This window comes from Panthera tigris, chromosome E3, assembly GCF_018350195.1.
Source record: "Panthera tigris isolate Pti1 chromosome E3, P.tigris_Pti1_mat1.1, whole genome shotgun sequence".
Classification (NCBI taxonomy): Eukaryota; Metazoa; Chordata; class Mammalia; order Carnivora; family Felidae; genus Panthera; species Panthera tigris.
In genome coordinates, this window is record NC_056675.1 from 35,998,475 (window position 1) to 36,015,763 (window position 17,289).

At 40.2% G+C, this 17,289-nt stretch overlaps 1 protein-coding gene across 16 annotated transcripts in view; it reads right to left on the reverse strand.

Moving 5' to 3' along the window:
* Positions 1 to 17,289, reverse strand: part of RBFOX1 (RNA binding fox-1 homolog 1) — a 1,530,248-nt gene that overhangs the window by 1,024,153 nt on the left and 488,806 nt on the right. For 13 of the 16 annotated variants that reach the window (XM_042971117.1, XM_042971116.1, XM_042971113.1 and 10 more), the window contains one exon: positions 321 to 384. The exons of the other annotated variants lie outside the window; for them this stretch is intronic. In XM_042971117.1, coding sequence (XP_042827051.1) covers positions 321 to 384 — 64 coding nt within the window. The remainder of the gene's footprint in view (positions 1 to 320; positions 385 to 17,289) is intronic. 16 annotated transcript variants of the gene reach the window in all.

Here is a 17,289-nt window from a genome sequence, read left to right on the forward strand (position 1 = left end):
TTTAATCAGCAGCCATTTTCATTAGGTGCCACAATGTGACTTATTTGGAGAAACTGAGGCCCCAGTAAGTCAAATGATTTGCACAAGGTTACATATCTGGCAAGTGGCAGAATTAGGGTTTAATTCTGCCCCTATCATTCTTCCCAGTGATTCAAATGCAATTTTCCTGCAGCAGCCATGGCGTAGATACTTTCTGCACCAAAAGCCATTTTATGTTCTTTCTCCTGGAGTCAGAGAAGTCTGTCCCATATAGAGAGCTATGGGAGACGATTCTTATTTTAATTATATGGACACTCTATATGACACAGTGAATACAGTACCTGGGATAACAGACTACTTGTGGCAGGGTGAGTGGCAACTCTTATCCTCCCTCTCTGGTCCCATCTAAGAAAGAAAATGAATTCTTGTGATGAGGAAATAATCCCTTGATTCTAAGATAGCAAGTTTGGATATCAATGGCTACTATACTGATATGTGCTGAAGAACTGAATGTTAGCAATTAAGACAAATTCTGGAAGAAGCAGTGAGAAAACTAAAGATATAGTTGAAAAAAGGCAAAGAAACTCAGTCATCAAAAGCCAGTAATAATTCTATGTTTAACATTTTAAGAACCCCAAAAAACTGTTTTCCATGGCAGTTGTACTATTTTGCAATCCCAACAGCAATTTATGAAGGTTTCTCCACACCCTTGACAACATTTTACTTTCTTTCTTTTTTTTTTTTTAATATAGCCATTCTAGTAGGTGTGAAATGGTATCTCATTGTGGTTTTGATTTTCACTGTTCTGATGACTAATAATGTTGAGCATCTTTCAGGGGCTTATTGGAGGTGATGGCTGCACAACATTGTGCATGCCCTAAATGCCACTGAATTGTACACTTTCAAATGGTTACCTTTATGCCATGTGAATTTTACCTGAATAAAAAGGATTAAAAAGCATAAATCTAAACAAAGATAGAATTAATCTGCAGTTGACCTCAAAGTTCCTAGAATCTAAATTTCTTTATTTTGTCCCATAAGTCATTTTCTCCATCCAGCCAATTATTTTAGATAATGACTTTATTTTATATTCATATGTCTCCCCCATGGATTTCAGCTAGCAATGAGGGCTATTTGCTGGACGTCAGTGGGACCACATCACCTTCTCTTGTCAACTGCAAAGCCTGAAGACATACTCTCAGGTACTCAATAAATATTCATTTAATTAAGAGTTTATGATGGTAAAGATGGCAAAACTCTAGAGACTACACTCTAGACAAACTTCATTTGAGGCAATAGTCTATGGGCACTATAGGCATTTAAGCATGGTCTCTGAAAGCAGAATGCCTGGGTTCAAACTCTGTCTCCAGCATGCACTCCACTATCACTAGCAGTGCAACGTGATCATGTCACTAAATCTCTCCAAGCTGTATAGCCCTCAACTACACAAAGGGCATAAAGATAGTGTCCACCTATATTGTGGTATCAAATCATGCCATCATGACTCATTTCAAATTAGGTAGTATATATTAATACCTGTTTTTATTTCTCCTCTATATATGCAACTCTATTGCAGAGACACCCACATACAAGTGTGTTTATTCTTGGTTAACACCCTATAAAATCTTGCTATTCATACTGTGATAAACCAGTAGCATTGTTGTCACTTGAAAGCTTGTAAGAAATGCAGAATCGTAGGCTTCACCCTAGACCTAACTCAAGAGAATATGCATTTTAAGAAGATTCCCAGAAGAACTGTGATCAGCTATTGCTATACATCCTACAATAAGCATGAGTATACATTTGGCTTCCTCCCTGGGAAAGGCAATGTAGAGAGAGAGATCCTCTCATATTAGCACAATACTAGAAGAAATAACAATCACTCCCTACATATAGTTTAGGTAAGCCATGCCTCTTCCCCCAAATTATTTCTAATATTCTAGAAATGTTACTTAACTCCCATAAGTAAAATAAGTCATAAGAATGCATTAGTGAACTTGACTGTGGCAGACCAACATTACTCATGTCCAGCATTATCAATCTCCCCTTAATCTTTCTTTCCACTTAAGACTGATCTCTACTTGTTGGGATTGAGACACATACTATAAAAATCTGAAGATATCATACTATAAAAATCTGAAGAGACCTCACAAGCCACACTAGCTGAAGAAACACTGCTGTTTGCTGCTAACTATAATTAGACTTCTCACACTGCAAGAACAGAAGGAAATTTTAAAAAAAAGAAAAAGAAAGAAAAAAAACCTCTTGGGCCCCCCATCGTCCTTTTGTGGCAGAGCTCATTTAAAATGCAGTATATCATCAAAGCCACATTACTCTGATGATATAGAATTTATGAGGGATGTCCTACTTCAAATTATGCATTAACTTGAAGTCAACAGGGGAAAACAATAGGGGACAAAAATTAGAATGTGCAAAACATTTGGAGTCAATTGAATGTACTCATTGCATGCTGGTAAAAACATAAATTGCAAAATGATATCTATTTTTTCCCTTCCTACAAGATTAGCTGGAAACACTGGAAGACTTTCAAAAGTCTCTTGAATATACTGGCTACTTACCTTTAGTCTAAGAAAGCAAGCACATTTGTAAGTTGAGACTTACACAAAATGGTCGTGTAAATTATCAGGGTATCAATGTCTACTGAGTACTTGGTGACTAATATCTCACTGTATCTCTGCTATTTGCTGGATACCTGTTCTAGTGACATAAAAGTGGAAATCGTGCTTCTGAGTTTTGCAAATGGCCTAAAGAGAAATAAATATGAAATCCATGAGTAGCAATAGAAGAGGCAGCTTAGGGGTTGAAAGTTTGAGACAGGTCAACTCTAAAGAGAGATTATAGGAAAGGGGAAGAAACGGAAAAATAAATAATGAATTTTAAAAATCCATACTGCCAAAAAAAAAAAAAAATCCATACTGCCACCATCCAGGAAAAGGGGACTAGAGAAGGAGGTTGATAGCTGGTATGGCATACACAAAATAGGTAGTAAATAATTACATTCACTTATGCCCGTTACTTTAACCCCAGAGAAACAAACAAGAGTCTCCTGTAAGGGCTTTCCTTTCAGAACCTAGCTCAAAGGACTGTGGCTTGAAGACAGAGAGATGCATAAGTGTCAGTAGTCTGGTGTTTAAAGGAATTAAAACTAATTAAAATGGATTGATTGACCATTCATTCAATCATTCAAGCAAAATTTATTAAGCATTATGTGCCAGGCCCTTTGCATAGATGGAAGATACATTGGTGAATAAACTAGACATGGCAACAACCCTTAGGGGGCTCATAAGCAACGGGAATAAAAACATTGAGCTGATAATTTTAAAGATGTTGTCCTTGACAATCATAAACCCTGAACTGGTAGAGTTCATCTGTTTACACTCTCAGTATCCATGTCATCCACTTCCAGGTTTTGGCTCTGCTATTCCTATATTGGTCTTGACAGCTCTAAGGTCAGCAATCTAGTACTTGACCAACCTAGGATGCTCCTGTGTATGCCAAGGGTACTGTACAGGACAGAACATATGATTCACCAGAAGGAAGATTAGTCTTGTTAGGCCTCTATTCCCAAGTAGCTAAGACTATTTTCTAAAACCACAAGTGTTCCTCAGGGACATTAAGAGACTTTCCTTTGTTCAGATAGAGAGGGAGAAAGAAGTGACTGGTGATGTTAGTGACACCGGTGGTCAGGAAGTGATTGTGTGCTCTCTAATTCACGTGAGTAATGTGAATAAGAATGTACAGTCTGAGACCTTTGCTGCTCTACATTCCAGAAGGCACATACTCTAGGAGCAGAGATAGGCAGCACAGAAGTGGGGAGGATAATTGCACTGAAACAAAAAAAACAAATCTAAGTTCAGACAAATGAGTACTGAGTCCAAAGCAGGAAGGACAGTCTAGAAGGGGAATCCACAACTGAGAAGTATTCTACCAGTAAGCATAAGCGCAATTGGAAAATTGTAGAAGAAAATGGACATTGACCAGGAAGTAGAGCAAATTGAACCAGAGGAATGATTTTCATAAAAGGGATGCCTGAGCAAGAGGCATGTTTATGAGGCACAAGAAGACAGTACAGCCCATATACAACTAATGATTGAGAAATACCACCTTAATGCAGAGGAAGACTGTAGAGTTCTCCATACAACCAAGATAAGGGAAGATGGGCAATGCTGTATGGGAACAACCTTGAAACGTAGCCTGAGGTAGCTCTGAAACCCCCAAGCAAGAGGACAAGGATGAGGTTCTGGTAAAGAGAGACTGGCCATCAGTTCTTGACTGGCCAGCAACTGCTTCTCTGTCCTAACAGCACCCAGTTTTGTAAGGGATACAGCTCCCCCACTTTGTGCAGTCTTGGTGGGACCACAGATCAATGCCTCCTTCAGAATATGGCAGTTTCCTGAAGACACCTTCTGTCAAACCCTTGCTCTCCCTTCCAGAGTGAATTTAAGAGTGAAATCTATGGCCTGAGTTTGGCCAATGGGATATACTCCCATGGGATCTAGAACTGGAGCAGGATGACAGATGAACAGGAGCCACGGCTGGATTTCATTCCTTCTCTAGGAGACCTCACTATTGCCTTATGAATGTCAAGCTGCTTGCACTGCATTTCAGCCTCCTCTCAATTCTGTAAAACCCCCAACAACCACTAATAAACATCCTTTGTGCTTAATATAGGGGGGAAATTGGTTTCTGTTGCTTGCAACCAAAGAGCCCTAATTGGTCCACAAATGTGAGATTGTCCATATAATTAACTTCAATGTTTAATTTCACTCCTTTATAAATTGGTTGATATTCATACATGAAGAATAATTACTTGGTTCTCATGTAATCTCTTTTGATATTATAAATCTCCATTAAGAAGCTCTGTTTGGGTCCATGAGAAACTACCTCCTAGAAAGACAAGATAAGGGCTATTACACCACATATGCTCTGAAAATGGGTCATTTGTTACACAGACATACAGAAAACTAGGGGCACTTTTAATGAAACAGTACTCAGTATATATATATATGTATATATATATATGCACACCAAATTCAGATATTTTCCAAAGGACAGTGGAAAGAAGAGTAAACAATTTTCACCATGTTCCTTAAATCACAATACTCTGTTCCAAATGTAAGTGTCTTTAGGACAGATACAGTTCTCAGGAGGGATCTAGCAATGAGTATGAGGGTTTATGAAACTAATCATAAATATGAGAGCTCAAGTACCTGTTCCCAGGTACACTGAGGAAGTCATGTGTCCATGCCAAGAGAAGTCCTTGAGAATACCAGTAGTGCCTCAAAAAAAGGAAATTGAAATTTCTTTCTCCCAGTTGGATGTCTGCTGATGCAGCAAACCTGGTAAGTGTCTGAGAGACATTGCTAAGCACTGAGACCAAAACAGAAATGAGGTAATATTTGGAGCAAGGTGGGATTGGGTAAACAGAGGAAGATTTTTCAATCCTTCCATGTGGCATAGGAAGTATGAGTGAGTTTACTGCTGTTCATTTGTCAAGTTCCACCAGGAAGAGCTGGGCTTGAGCCAGCTTGCTGGTGCATTCCAAGAGCATCACCTGCAAGGTGACGGGGACCATAGCTTGAGTAATATATTACTGGAACAGACACCCAGTAGTTGAACGGGGTTTTGTGGGAGCTGCATTCACCACATGGAGAAAGTTAGGAGCTCAGAGGCCCCTGCATGTCTATTTGAAATATCTGTGATATGTGTGTACCATGAGAAAGTTAGAACTAGAAAATTTGCCACACAGAAGCCGGACAAGTCACAACAATCAGCAGCAGGAAGAATACAACCGCACCTTAAGTCTGGGAACCAAGACACTCTGCCTTTACTTTCCTGCCCAAAGCTTGATCCGAGCTATTGGGTGTGTCTGTCTGTCTGTCTGTCTGTCTCTCTCTCTCTCTCTCTCTCACACACACACACACACACACACACACAGTGAAGAAGTGCCCCAAAGATATACATATAAAATCCTCCCCATCCTTTCCAAGACAAAAGAGAGGGGGTGAAAAACATACCATGACCTCTCCTCTTCTGGCCCAGAGCTACAAGTCTGACTAGTAAGAGAAGAAACTTTGAATAAATTAAGCCACTCTGAAAAAAAGAAAATCACAGAGGTATAAATACCAATTGAGATGATGCCAATAACCAGAAAGTTGAAAACTCTGTTCAAAATGTTAATAAGAAATGGGGGGAGATGTGCCTGGGTGGCTCAGTAGGTTAAGAGTCTGATTCTTGATTTCAGCTCAGGTCATGATCTCACAGTTCGTGGAGTTGGAGCCTGGAGTCAGGGTCACTCTGACAGCACAGAGCCTGCCTGGGACTCTCCCTCTGCTGCTCCCTGTTTGTGTTCTCAAAATAAATAAACTTAAAAAAAAAAAAAAAGAAATGGGGGAGAATATGCAATCCAGCACAGGTGGGGACATTGAATGGAAAGAAAACCATCTCGGTGCATATCCCACTGAGCTGAGACTTTCCAATAAATTGGTGAGTGAAGTTCAGTAACAATGTTAAATAAAGAAATCTCAGTAAAACATGCAGTTTAGATCCCCAACCATTAATACAACTGGGTATTTGTTAGTACTTTGAGCATGCACTTCCACACATGCCATGGAATCTATGCAGTCATTTAGTAATAATTCATCAATAGTTATTTTTAAGTAGGCTCCATGCCCAGAACAGAGCCCAATGTGGGGCTTGAACTTGCAACCCTGAGATCAAGGACTGAGCAGAGATCAGGAGTTAGACACTCAACCAATTGAGCCACCCAGGTGCCTCTCAATGGTTATTACTCTAATGCACGTGTATCTCACTTTGTGTGATAACTGAACTCCAAGTAAAAACAGTGAACTCAATGTTATGTTTAGGATAAAGTATTTTTCATGCAGGGGGACAGCTTCCCATCTTTGGAATATGCTTTTGTTTAGAAAATAGCTTGCCGTGAAAATAACATCTCTTGGATGGTATTTTTTTTTTTAAATCCCAAGTTATATAGATTGGTTGCCAGCTGGAGACATAACTTCATAACATTTTGGACTCTGTAAAAAGGTGGAGGCTAGAATTTTGGGTGGTTTACATCAAGTTTTTACCCACTAATCAGGTAGTGAGTAAAATATGTTTCTCCTAAGTATTTGCTTAGATGAATTAACTGTTGTTCACATGGAGAAAAAGAAACCCAAGTGATAATATTCAAACAATGATAATTTTTTGTGTTCATTCAACCTTTGCTGAGCTCCTACATCAGTGCATTTCAACCAGGAGCAATCTCTTCCACCAGGTCTCATTCAGGCAATGTCTGGAGACATTTCTGATTGCTACAACCTGGGAAGAGAGGTGCTACTGGCATGTAGTAGGTAAGGACAAGGCACACTAAGTGCACAGGAAAGCTCCCCTGAACAAAGAATTTTCCATCCTGTGGTTGATCAACTCTGCCCTACAATGTACCTAACACAGGTGATGCCAAGATGAAAGACCCTGCCCTCAAGGGGCTCACAACTAAGATATAATTTTGAAATCATATCTATCCTGCTCAACTGACACAGAATCATAGTGGCTATTTCTACCAGTTCCAAATATAGGATGTGTGAAGGACATCTCCCTCTCCCAGCTGTTCACCATTTTCTCCTGTTGCCTTTGGAGATGATACTGTAGGAAACATGCAAATAAAGAGGGGAAGACAAGGTCATTTTTTATTGGCTCTGCAATGACTGTGCATTGATGGTGGTTTTATCCAAACATTTATAATGTGCTGGAGATTGTTCAAACAGTTAGGCAGCTTGTCAATTTTCTAATGAGTGAGGCACCATGCATTTGGAAAGTAGAAGTCTAGTTGTCTCTGATAGCTGAAGGGCATGCAGCACATATCTCGTGTGTTTCCATGGGATCAATTACCAAATGTTTAATGAGCAACTATAATGTCCAGGGCAATCTGGGGAGGGGTGGATAAAGGTGTTTAAGAGATAAGAAAAGGGAGAGAGGGGACAATGCATTCAGAACAGGGTCTAGGTAAATGAAGGGGAAGAAGAGATTCCAGTTGGGTGAATCAAGAAAGGTTTTCTGAGGGCAGCAGAACTCTGGCAATCTTTGAGGGTGGAAAGAATTTCACATTCAAGGAAAAGGAAACTGTGGACCAAAGCACAGGGTAGGTCATGCATGGCACATGAAAAGGGAATATAATTCAGTTATGAATTGAGAAAGGGGATAACTGAGGGAGATGAAGCTGGATAAAGCAGTGTTGAACGATGAACGACAGTGGCACACACTTGTGCACCATGGACGTCTGTATAGGTGACATGGATATGAACCTGTAATGTATGCATTCCTGCCCTTCAGAGGGAGGAGCTCTAAGCAGCAACTATCTCCTCTCCTAAAAGGCATACTTGTTTCCACAGAGAGAAAGAGAATTCCAGGCCAAGAGTCAATGACTTGGGACTCTGTCACTGGAGGAAAACCCTCATGTTCCCCAGTCACCTTACATAAATAGTTTTCTACACAAGACCAACTCTCAAGATATGGATTTTCAACACTGTTGCAGGTGCATATCATTATAGTTTAGAGGATCCTAAATAATAACACAGAAAGGTGTTTCAAGTAGCTCTAACAAGGCAGAGAACAGGCAGAAATATGACAACCTATAATCCACACAAGTTACACGTTCTACTTGAACATCTATTTATGTATTCCAAAAGCTGACAATATAGATATGAAAGATAACCCAAAATACATTAAGTGGGGGGAAAGTACTACATAGCATATATAGCATTTTTTATCGCTTTGTGGGAAAAAAGGAAAGGGTATACATACACATATCTTAGCACATAACTACACTATCTCTGGAAGCTACAAAAGAAACTGGTAAAAAGCTGGGGATGGGAAGTGAGGGGGCTGGAGATCATGGGTAGAAAAGAGACTTGTTTTCCCCTATATACTGTTTATAATTTGTGAATTTTTCAAATATTGTAACATATTCAAAAATAAATACATTGATTTTAAAAGGAAAGCCAGCAGTACAAAAGACTAATGGAAAAATTAGCTGACCCCGCCAAAACCACGGTTTCAGATTTCCAGCCTCCAAAACTATGGAGGAAGTTCATACCACTTCGTGTGAAAAAAATACAATCCCTCATAACCTGTTAGCATAGAACCAGTTCCAAGAATTGCGCCCACAACATTGTGTTAACCTTCTCCTCATCCCAAATCTTCATTAGGAACTTGATGTGTGAGAAGGTAAAATTTCAGACATAAACACTTTGAAAGTGGCTTTAAAAATTTTTTGTATCAGGATCTTTTTTTTTTCCTCAAGGGAAATCCTATATGCAATTTCAAAAGGTGACTAAGTAAGTGGTACATTATTAGAATACAATAGTTGTTTATTATAAAAAGCCAACCAAAGAGGGTCATGTGGCTGTTTTAATGAATATGTATAATTGTGAAGTTATTTAATGGGTTTGGACAATCCACGCAATTAACAGAGAAATATTTATGGCACCCTTAAAGTCTCGACCAGATCTTGGGAATGTGAAAATCTCTGACCAAACAAATGCATTTAGTACACAGAATGAGAAGCTAAGGTCAAGAAGGTGTAAATAATTCACCAAGGTCATTCAGCTAGAGTAGAATGTCAATGATCAACTACAGGATTCATCCAGCAAAAGACTGAAGGTGACTTCCCTGTTCTTCATTTCATTGTACCAACTATGTGCCTATTCTTAAGAGCCATTAATATTGTGTAAGTACTCACGCACACAATCTAATTCACTGTTTCTAGTGCCCCCTCAACCTTACATCAAACTATCTGAAGACCTCTGTCATCCAAATGACTAGAAGCTTTATCAACTTATCCACCTGTAGTATCTCCCTTTTCCCTCCCCCACTTCCTTCCTTGTCTTCCTTACCTAAAGCATGAGCAATTATGCAAATGAAGGCCACAATGTGTTTCAAAGAGGGATTTGTAGGCTAATCTGGGAACTGTGGCTGATTATAATCTTGTCTGGATATCACCCTCCCAGCAAAATGCATCCCGATTTCTGGGACCCGAATTTACATATGACACCTTAAGAAATCAATTATCTTTATTTCCTAAAATATTATGATCCTTAAAACTAAATGGTGAGGAATCCTCATGTTGTCTGAAAATGGAGGCCTTAGGGTCAGAAATGAAATCCTTACCAGCACCTTATTTTCATTCTGTGTTTGGGTCTTAAATCAGAATTACTGGAAGGGGAATGGTCCTTTTGCAGGGTTCTTGGACATCAAAGTCCAGGAATGAAAAGCCCAGCTTTCACATTAATACCAAGGTTATTGACTAGCTTCTACAAAGCCAAATATTTGTTTTCTAATGAATGTGTTAGGAGATTCAGCAGTGAAAATGCCCTTGCATCCAGAAAAACTGGCATCTGTGTTCTTTGAATCAATTTCCAAAGATTATGCAGCACATTTTAATGGTGCTCTGGGGACCTACAGTGTGTGTGTCTGAAAAATGAGGATGTACATTTTATATGTCCCCCAAGCAGATAAACCTTTGCCCTGCCCCCAGTGAAGAGATCGTAAAGCAAAGTGTTATTAATCCAGAAGTGATGGGAGAGACTGCCATAATTCCAGAGGTGATATTTGTTAAAATAGTGATGGTTTGCCACCTTCCCATCTTGGATTAGTTTTGACCCAACTGACCATTCATCAGGAGATGCATAATTCCATCATATTTGGAGGATTTAAAAAAATATTTATGAAGACATCAACTGCAGTCAATGAAATAAGACAGTTAAAAGACTGCAAAATATGCCTCGGCTTCGCATAAGGAGAGTGATTCTGGATGAAGCTGTTTCTATTAATTTAGCTGACGGGAAGATGTGGAGGTGGCTTTTGATGTGGGAAACAAAGGCAGAAGAAAAAAAATTAAATTCCCTTACAACTTATAGCCCATTGACAAGTCCTTGAGACAGGCAGAGCCATTCCCTGGGATCTCAGCTTCCTTGATATGATACTTTGCTAAGGGCAAAAGGCAATCTTGGCCCAACCACCTGGATCCAGTAAGTATACTTTAACATACAAAAATTCCTTTGGAGGGGCACCTGGGTGGCTCAGTCAATTAAGCCTCTGACTCCTGATTTCAGCTCAGGTCATGATCTAACGGTGGTGGGATAGAGCCCCGTGTCGGGCTCTGCACTGGGATTCTCTCACTCCCTCTCTCTTCACACTGGTCTTTCAAAAATAAATAAATCAACTTAAAAAATTTTTTTAAATTCCTTGTAGAAACTTCTTTTATTTCTACACCCCCACCCCCAGGATATAGGTTGGCAACCATCCTTCAAACTGATGGGCTACTAATATACATCTGAAGGGTCTCATGACTGAGTTTTTACTGAACAGTAATAAATGACCTTTCCCTTTTTTTCCTAATTCTTAAAATTGTTCTTATTTTTATTTTATGTATTTATTTATTTTTATAAATGACCTTTTCCTAACAGCAGCTAGCCCCTCAAGTTCCTGGAACCCTTGCTTCCAAAATACCTTAGAGACTTACAGTATCCCTAACATCCTCTCAACTTTAAGGCATATAATCAGTCCCTCCTCACTGATTAAGCCCAGGGCAGCTCCCTCTGCCCACCAGTCCTGCCCCCGTGCTTTTGTACTGAAGACATCTCAAAAATTCGTTCTTGGCTCTCAGCTCTGAACCCCAACACTTCAAACCGTATCAGCTTATAAAGTTAAATATCTCCTATTCAGAAACCATAACTTGCATGGGGATTAAATAAGTAGGTTAATATTAATAACGAGGTTAATATTTAACTGAGGTTAAATAATCGGACTTCCTTTAAAACATCTAAGAAAGCGTGAACCATGAGAAGGGATATTTTGACAAAGAAGATTAGATTATGTCTTCCCCTGCTTAATACCCTTCTATGCCTTCCCTCTTCATTTAGAATGTAGTGCAAGCCCCTGCCTTGACCTAGCCCCTTGCTACTTATCCCCTTTTACTCCATCTCTAGACCCACTGTCTTCCCTTCCTATCTCTCGAACCCACCTGAGCTCATTCTGGATGAGGGGACCTTGCTTCAGTCCTAACTTTGGGGTATCAATCTCCAGGTTCTTTGAAGTACAGACTCTTTCATACCTTTTATATGTCAAAGAAGCCCTCCTGTCCTTCTTAAACCCAAAGACTTTCCCTAGGGGTCGAGTTCCTTCATTAGTATTTACTACTTTTTAAAATCATCTTATTTACTTGTTCCATCGTCCACTGCCTATTTCTGCCAACTGGAATGTAAGCACCATGACAGGATTGTCTTTACTCATCTCTCTCTCCCAAGCACCTGTTGAAGGGGAAGTACTCAGTAAATTACTGATGAAGGATAACAGCCTACAATATAATATCAAAATGCTGGGATCAACATTCACTTTAAAACCATCACTTTAAAGAGCATGCTCCACCACAACTTGGGAAGCATTTAATTTAGAGAAGAAAATTGCTTATGTACTCCAAGTTGCAATGGGCAGACATAAAGAAGCCCTAAGTACCCTGGAGATGAGGTAAATCTTTGAGCATGACTGGACTCTGGTCGCAGAAGAAAAGGGGTTTGGTGCATAACAGAACAGCGAGCGAAGTGCACAAACACACATGTGGGTTCTCAGTGTTTATCTGTGTTCCTCTAACACCAAGGAAGCAAGACTAGTAGCTTACTATCATTCCTACTAATCCAAGGCATATCCTCAATCCTCAGAGCAGAGTGGTTAAAAGGATAGGTTCAAATCCACAGCTCAAGCACACGTTAGTTTCCTGAGTTTCGGCAAATCCTTTAATCCTTCTATGCCTCAGACTTTTCAAAATGGTAATAACAAGCCCCTGTAGAGATTAAATGAGAAAGGTATATAGAGCTGCTAATATAGAGCCAAGCACAGAGTGGTGGTGTGTGACTGGTAGTCCTTGCAGGATCTTCACCAGAGAGGAGTATTTTCTGGAGGTTTAAGAGGTGAGGGCATCTTATGGATGACTGGGCTGCACCCCCATGTACAGAATTCTCTCTCTCAAAGAAAGTTGATGACGACAATAATGACAAGGTGATGCAACAGTAACACCAGTCCTGCCTTATTTGGTCCCTTCCAGTGCACAAAGAACTCCCACAGACATTGTCTGTCGATCTTCATTCAGCCTAGTGTACCAGGCAGGAGGGCATGATCAATCCCACTTTAGAGACAAATTACACAGACAGTGCCTTCCCATCTTGACTTCAGCAATGTTTGGCTGGTTTGGCAAATCAAGTTTTCCACTTTATACCTGCATATAGTGTGTGGTAGCATCTCACCGAGAAAGAACAAAGTACACAGATTAAAGTGTCTCTCTTCTTATGGCCCTCGTGAGCCCACAGAAAAGAGTTTCCTCTTCATTTTCCTGTCCCTCTTGTCGGTAATACATTGACAAAATCCGTGTGTGGTTGAGCTCTAGCCAAATGCCATCCCCCCTTCTGCTGGCTTCCGGGAAGACAGGGGCATAACATTTGCTATTTCCACAAACTACATAAATTGTGCACACACACATGCACAAATATAAACATAAATATCTACATATAGGAGACACAGGATATATATGCTCCAAAAAAAAGGGGCTCTGGGCAATGTCTGAAACAAAACCAGGGCAACCTCAAGGAGACCCAATAGCTGTGGGCAATGGTAGTAGACTGAATTCCATCTCCTTGATGAATGGCCCAGGATGTTTTAACATTTCTGAGAAGCAGCAAAGTAGTAGATGAAGAATGATTGTGAATTTAGATCAGGTCTCTGCCATCCTGGGAAAATGGCATAAAAACCTCAGTGTCCTCATCTATGAAATGGAAACAAATCAATTTCAGTAACAAGGTAATCACCTGGTCCATTACTAGCTTTCTTTTTCTTTTCCAGAGTCTCCCAAGTTGACACCCCTCTGTAAGGCTTGAGATCGAACAGTGAATCTGTCAGCTTTCCCATTTCCCCAGATACATTATCCTACAATGATTTTTCTTTTGCTTTTTTTGTTCTCCTTAATTCAGATAAAGACCTTACTTAACTACCACTTCCTTTTTAAATTGTGCATGGTGTTTGGACCAGACAATCCTCAATTTAATCAAGACACTTATCAAGTACCAACCATATGGCAGGCTATCAATCTCATTTACTCAGATCCTAATAGACAAATCCGTATTTTCATCATTTAAGGAACAGCAATATTCAGAAGAAAAGAGACTATAAGAAATTCTACAACTTGAATTGGTTCAACAAACACAAATATGAACTTACCAAAGTTAGTGAGGCAGCAAGAACATCATCACAACCCACTGGGTCTCATTTATCCTAAATGCAAAATGACCATCATCATCATCATTACCATCATCGTCAATATTAGGGTCCAAGACCCTTTAGGAGATATAGTTCTCATACAATCCATGGTCATCAGGTACTTTTAAAAACTGGAAAATAAAGCAGTGACCAATGAAAAAGGCCAAAATTCTATTACTTGAAAAAAGGTCTTGGGCATAAAGGAATGTGGCCAAAGTTGCAAAGAATGATTTTAAAATCAAGTCCATTATGGGCAAATACAGGCTTTGTAATCAAGAATGGAGAACAAGAAAGTGGCCATTTTATTTTAGGAGCATAGCTCTGTCTGGGGGATTTTAGGGTCACAGGTATTAAATGCCCAGGCAAAGCACTCTTTGAAACACAAAGCATTTCTAAATTCTCCTTGAATACAAATCCCTAAATCCCCTCCTACTTCAGCAGTAGAGGGGGAAGAGGAAAGCTGCCAGAAAGAAGCCAACCAGGAGATGGGAAATGCTGGTATCAGAACCGGGAACTCTCCACTTCTCTGTCCAGCTGGGAAGGAGAAAAAGAGGCTTTGGGGAGTAATTAACTGTCATGCATAAGATTAATTGACGACCCTCCAGTTTTGCCCTAAACACAGATGTATTGGGATCAGGACACAACCTTGAATACTAAAGGTGAAGGGAGAACAGTTATTTCTGGATCGGAGCAAAGTGAATATGCAGAATTGTGGGTGATGTCAAAACTCACACCGTGGAGCTGGGGAAGGCCATATATCATCATGCCCTTCCATAAAGTGGCTTGTCAGAAACTAGCCAAGGACTTAAAATAGGAACCAGCTTGTGCTGGGAAGCTTCTTGCTAACAAATGGTCCACAACTAAGCAGTTATCCTGTAACACAGGTTTGGACACACCCCTGCCATGTTTCTATTTCTCTGCTTAAAGAAGCTAAAAGGAAAATTTATAATGTCAGTATCTGTAACAGAAGATTATTTTCACAGCTTCAGATCCAGCCTTTTTAGGACCCCAGAGTATATTTTGTGGGGAAAAGAGGGCAGTCTTTCTTAGAAGATCTCAATGTATAAAGATTAGGGCTCTTTCCCAAACATACATTCCCTGTAATAATCCGCTGTTTACCTATCCTCCATGGCTTGACAGTTTGCTGCTGCTGCAAAGGTCTGTACTAGCCATGGGGGTAATTATCAGTTCATGTACTTCTCTTAAGGTTATTTATTGAGAGAGAGAGAAAGTAAGAGAAAACATAAGCAGGGGAGGGACAGAGAAAGAGAGAGAGTCCCAAGCAGGCTCTGCCCTGTCAACACAGAGCCCGACACAGGGCTTGAAACCACAAACCATGAGATCATGACCTGAGCCAAAATCAACAGTCAGATGCTTAACCAACTGAGCCACCCAGGCACCCCCATATATGTACTTCTTATGTAAGTTATCTATTCCAGGGGATGAAGATAGAGCAGATTTTTCCTTTTCCTTCCAAATGATTGGTGGTGAGTTATCAAAATTCTTACAATAAACAGATTGTCCTCCAGTGCCTTTTTCAGTGAAAAGTGTCTTTTTAAATTCCATGGAAGTGTTGGGTTTTATTTATGAACTAGTCACTGTGCAAAGTGCCAGGGTTATAAAAATGAATAAGCCTCATGTTCGAGGAGCTCTTGCTTGGAAACTAAAGACATTTTTAAAAAATACATACATATAAAATAATCATAATAACAACAAAGCAGCAGGTATCTTATACTGAGCATTGTTAAGTGCTTTATGTTCACAGTTCTACTGTCCTCACAGCTAGAAAAGGTAGATGTGAAGCTTATGTCTATTCTACAGGTGAGGACAGTGAGGCTTTCACAGGTTACCGTACTGTAGCTTATCTAACATCACACATTTAGTACCAGGCAGAGCTGAAATCTGAAGCCAAGAAGTTTCATTTTTTTAATGTTTGTGTATTTTTAAGAGACAGAGAGAGACAGTACACAAGTCGGGGAGGGGCAGAGAGAGAGAGAGAGAGAGAGAGAGTCCAAAGCAAGCTCCAGGCTCCGAGCTATCAGCACAGAGCCCGATGCATAGGTCAAACTCAAAGACCGCGAGATCATAACCTGAGCTGAAGTTGAACACTTAACCAACTGAGCCACTCAGTCACCCCTGAAGCCAGGAAGTTTAAATACAAAATTCAAGTGGTTCTTTAGACATACATGGAAACAGTACTGATACCATGAACTCATTTTATTTGGGAGAACCAAGGGGCATTTTGCAAAGCTGGCATCTGAACTAGGTATGAAATGACAGAGCAGTATTTTCCCAGGTGGAGATCAGGATGGGTAAGGGGCTTCAGGCAGGTGGAAGAGGTATTCCAGACAAAGAAAACAGTAGATATGAGTATGTTTAAGACTAAGGCTCATTCCACAATCTGGAGGCATGGAGTAGGATGAAGTGGGAGGGGGGGAGGGTTTTCAAAAATGGCATTAAAGGTGGCAAGCAGGTGAGATAATTTGAACTTAGTTCTATTGGCCTGGAGCAAATGGACAGATTCTGATGAGTAAAATGGTTCTGTTGAGAGAAAATTACCCTATCTAAGCTGAAGTTCATATGCAGCTGGTCTCAAGAAGCGACTTGGGAATAGTGTGGATGGCCACTTGGGTACAAGTGGAAGGAGGTCAATAACCTATCAGTCTAAGTCTCCGATTCCAAGAAATAAGGCCCAGGACCAGAAGGCAAGGGCGGTGTGATTTGGTTTTGACCTTGTACTCAGTGGGATTTCTTTTTGCTTTAAGTTTATTTATTTATTTTGAGAGAGAGAGAGAGAGAGAGAGAGAGAGAGAGAGAGAAGGCACGAATGAGGGAGGGGCAGGCAGAGAGAGAGAGAGAGAGAGAGAGAGAGAGAGAGAGAGAGAATCACAAGCAGGCTCCGAGCTGCCAGCACAAAGACCAACATGGGATTCAAACCCATGAACCATGAGATCATGACCTGGGCTGAAGTCAGACACCTAACCG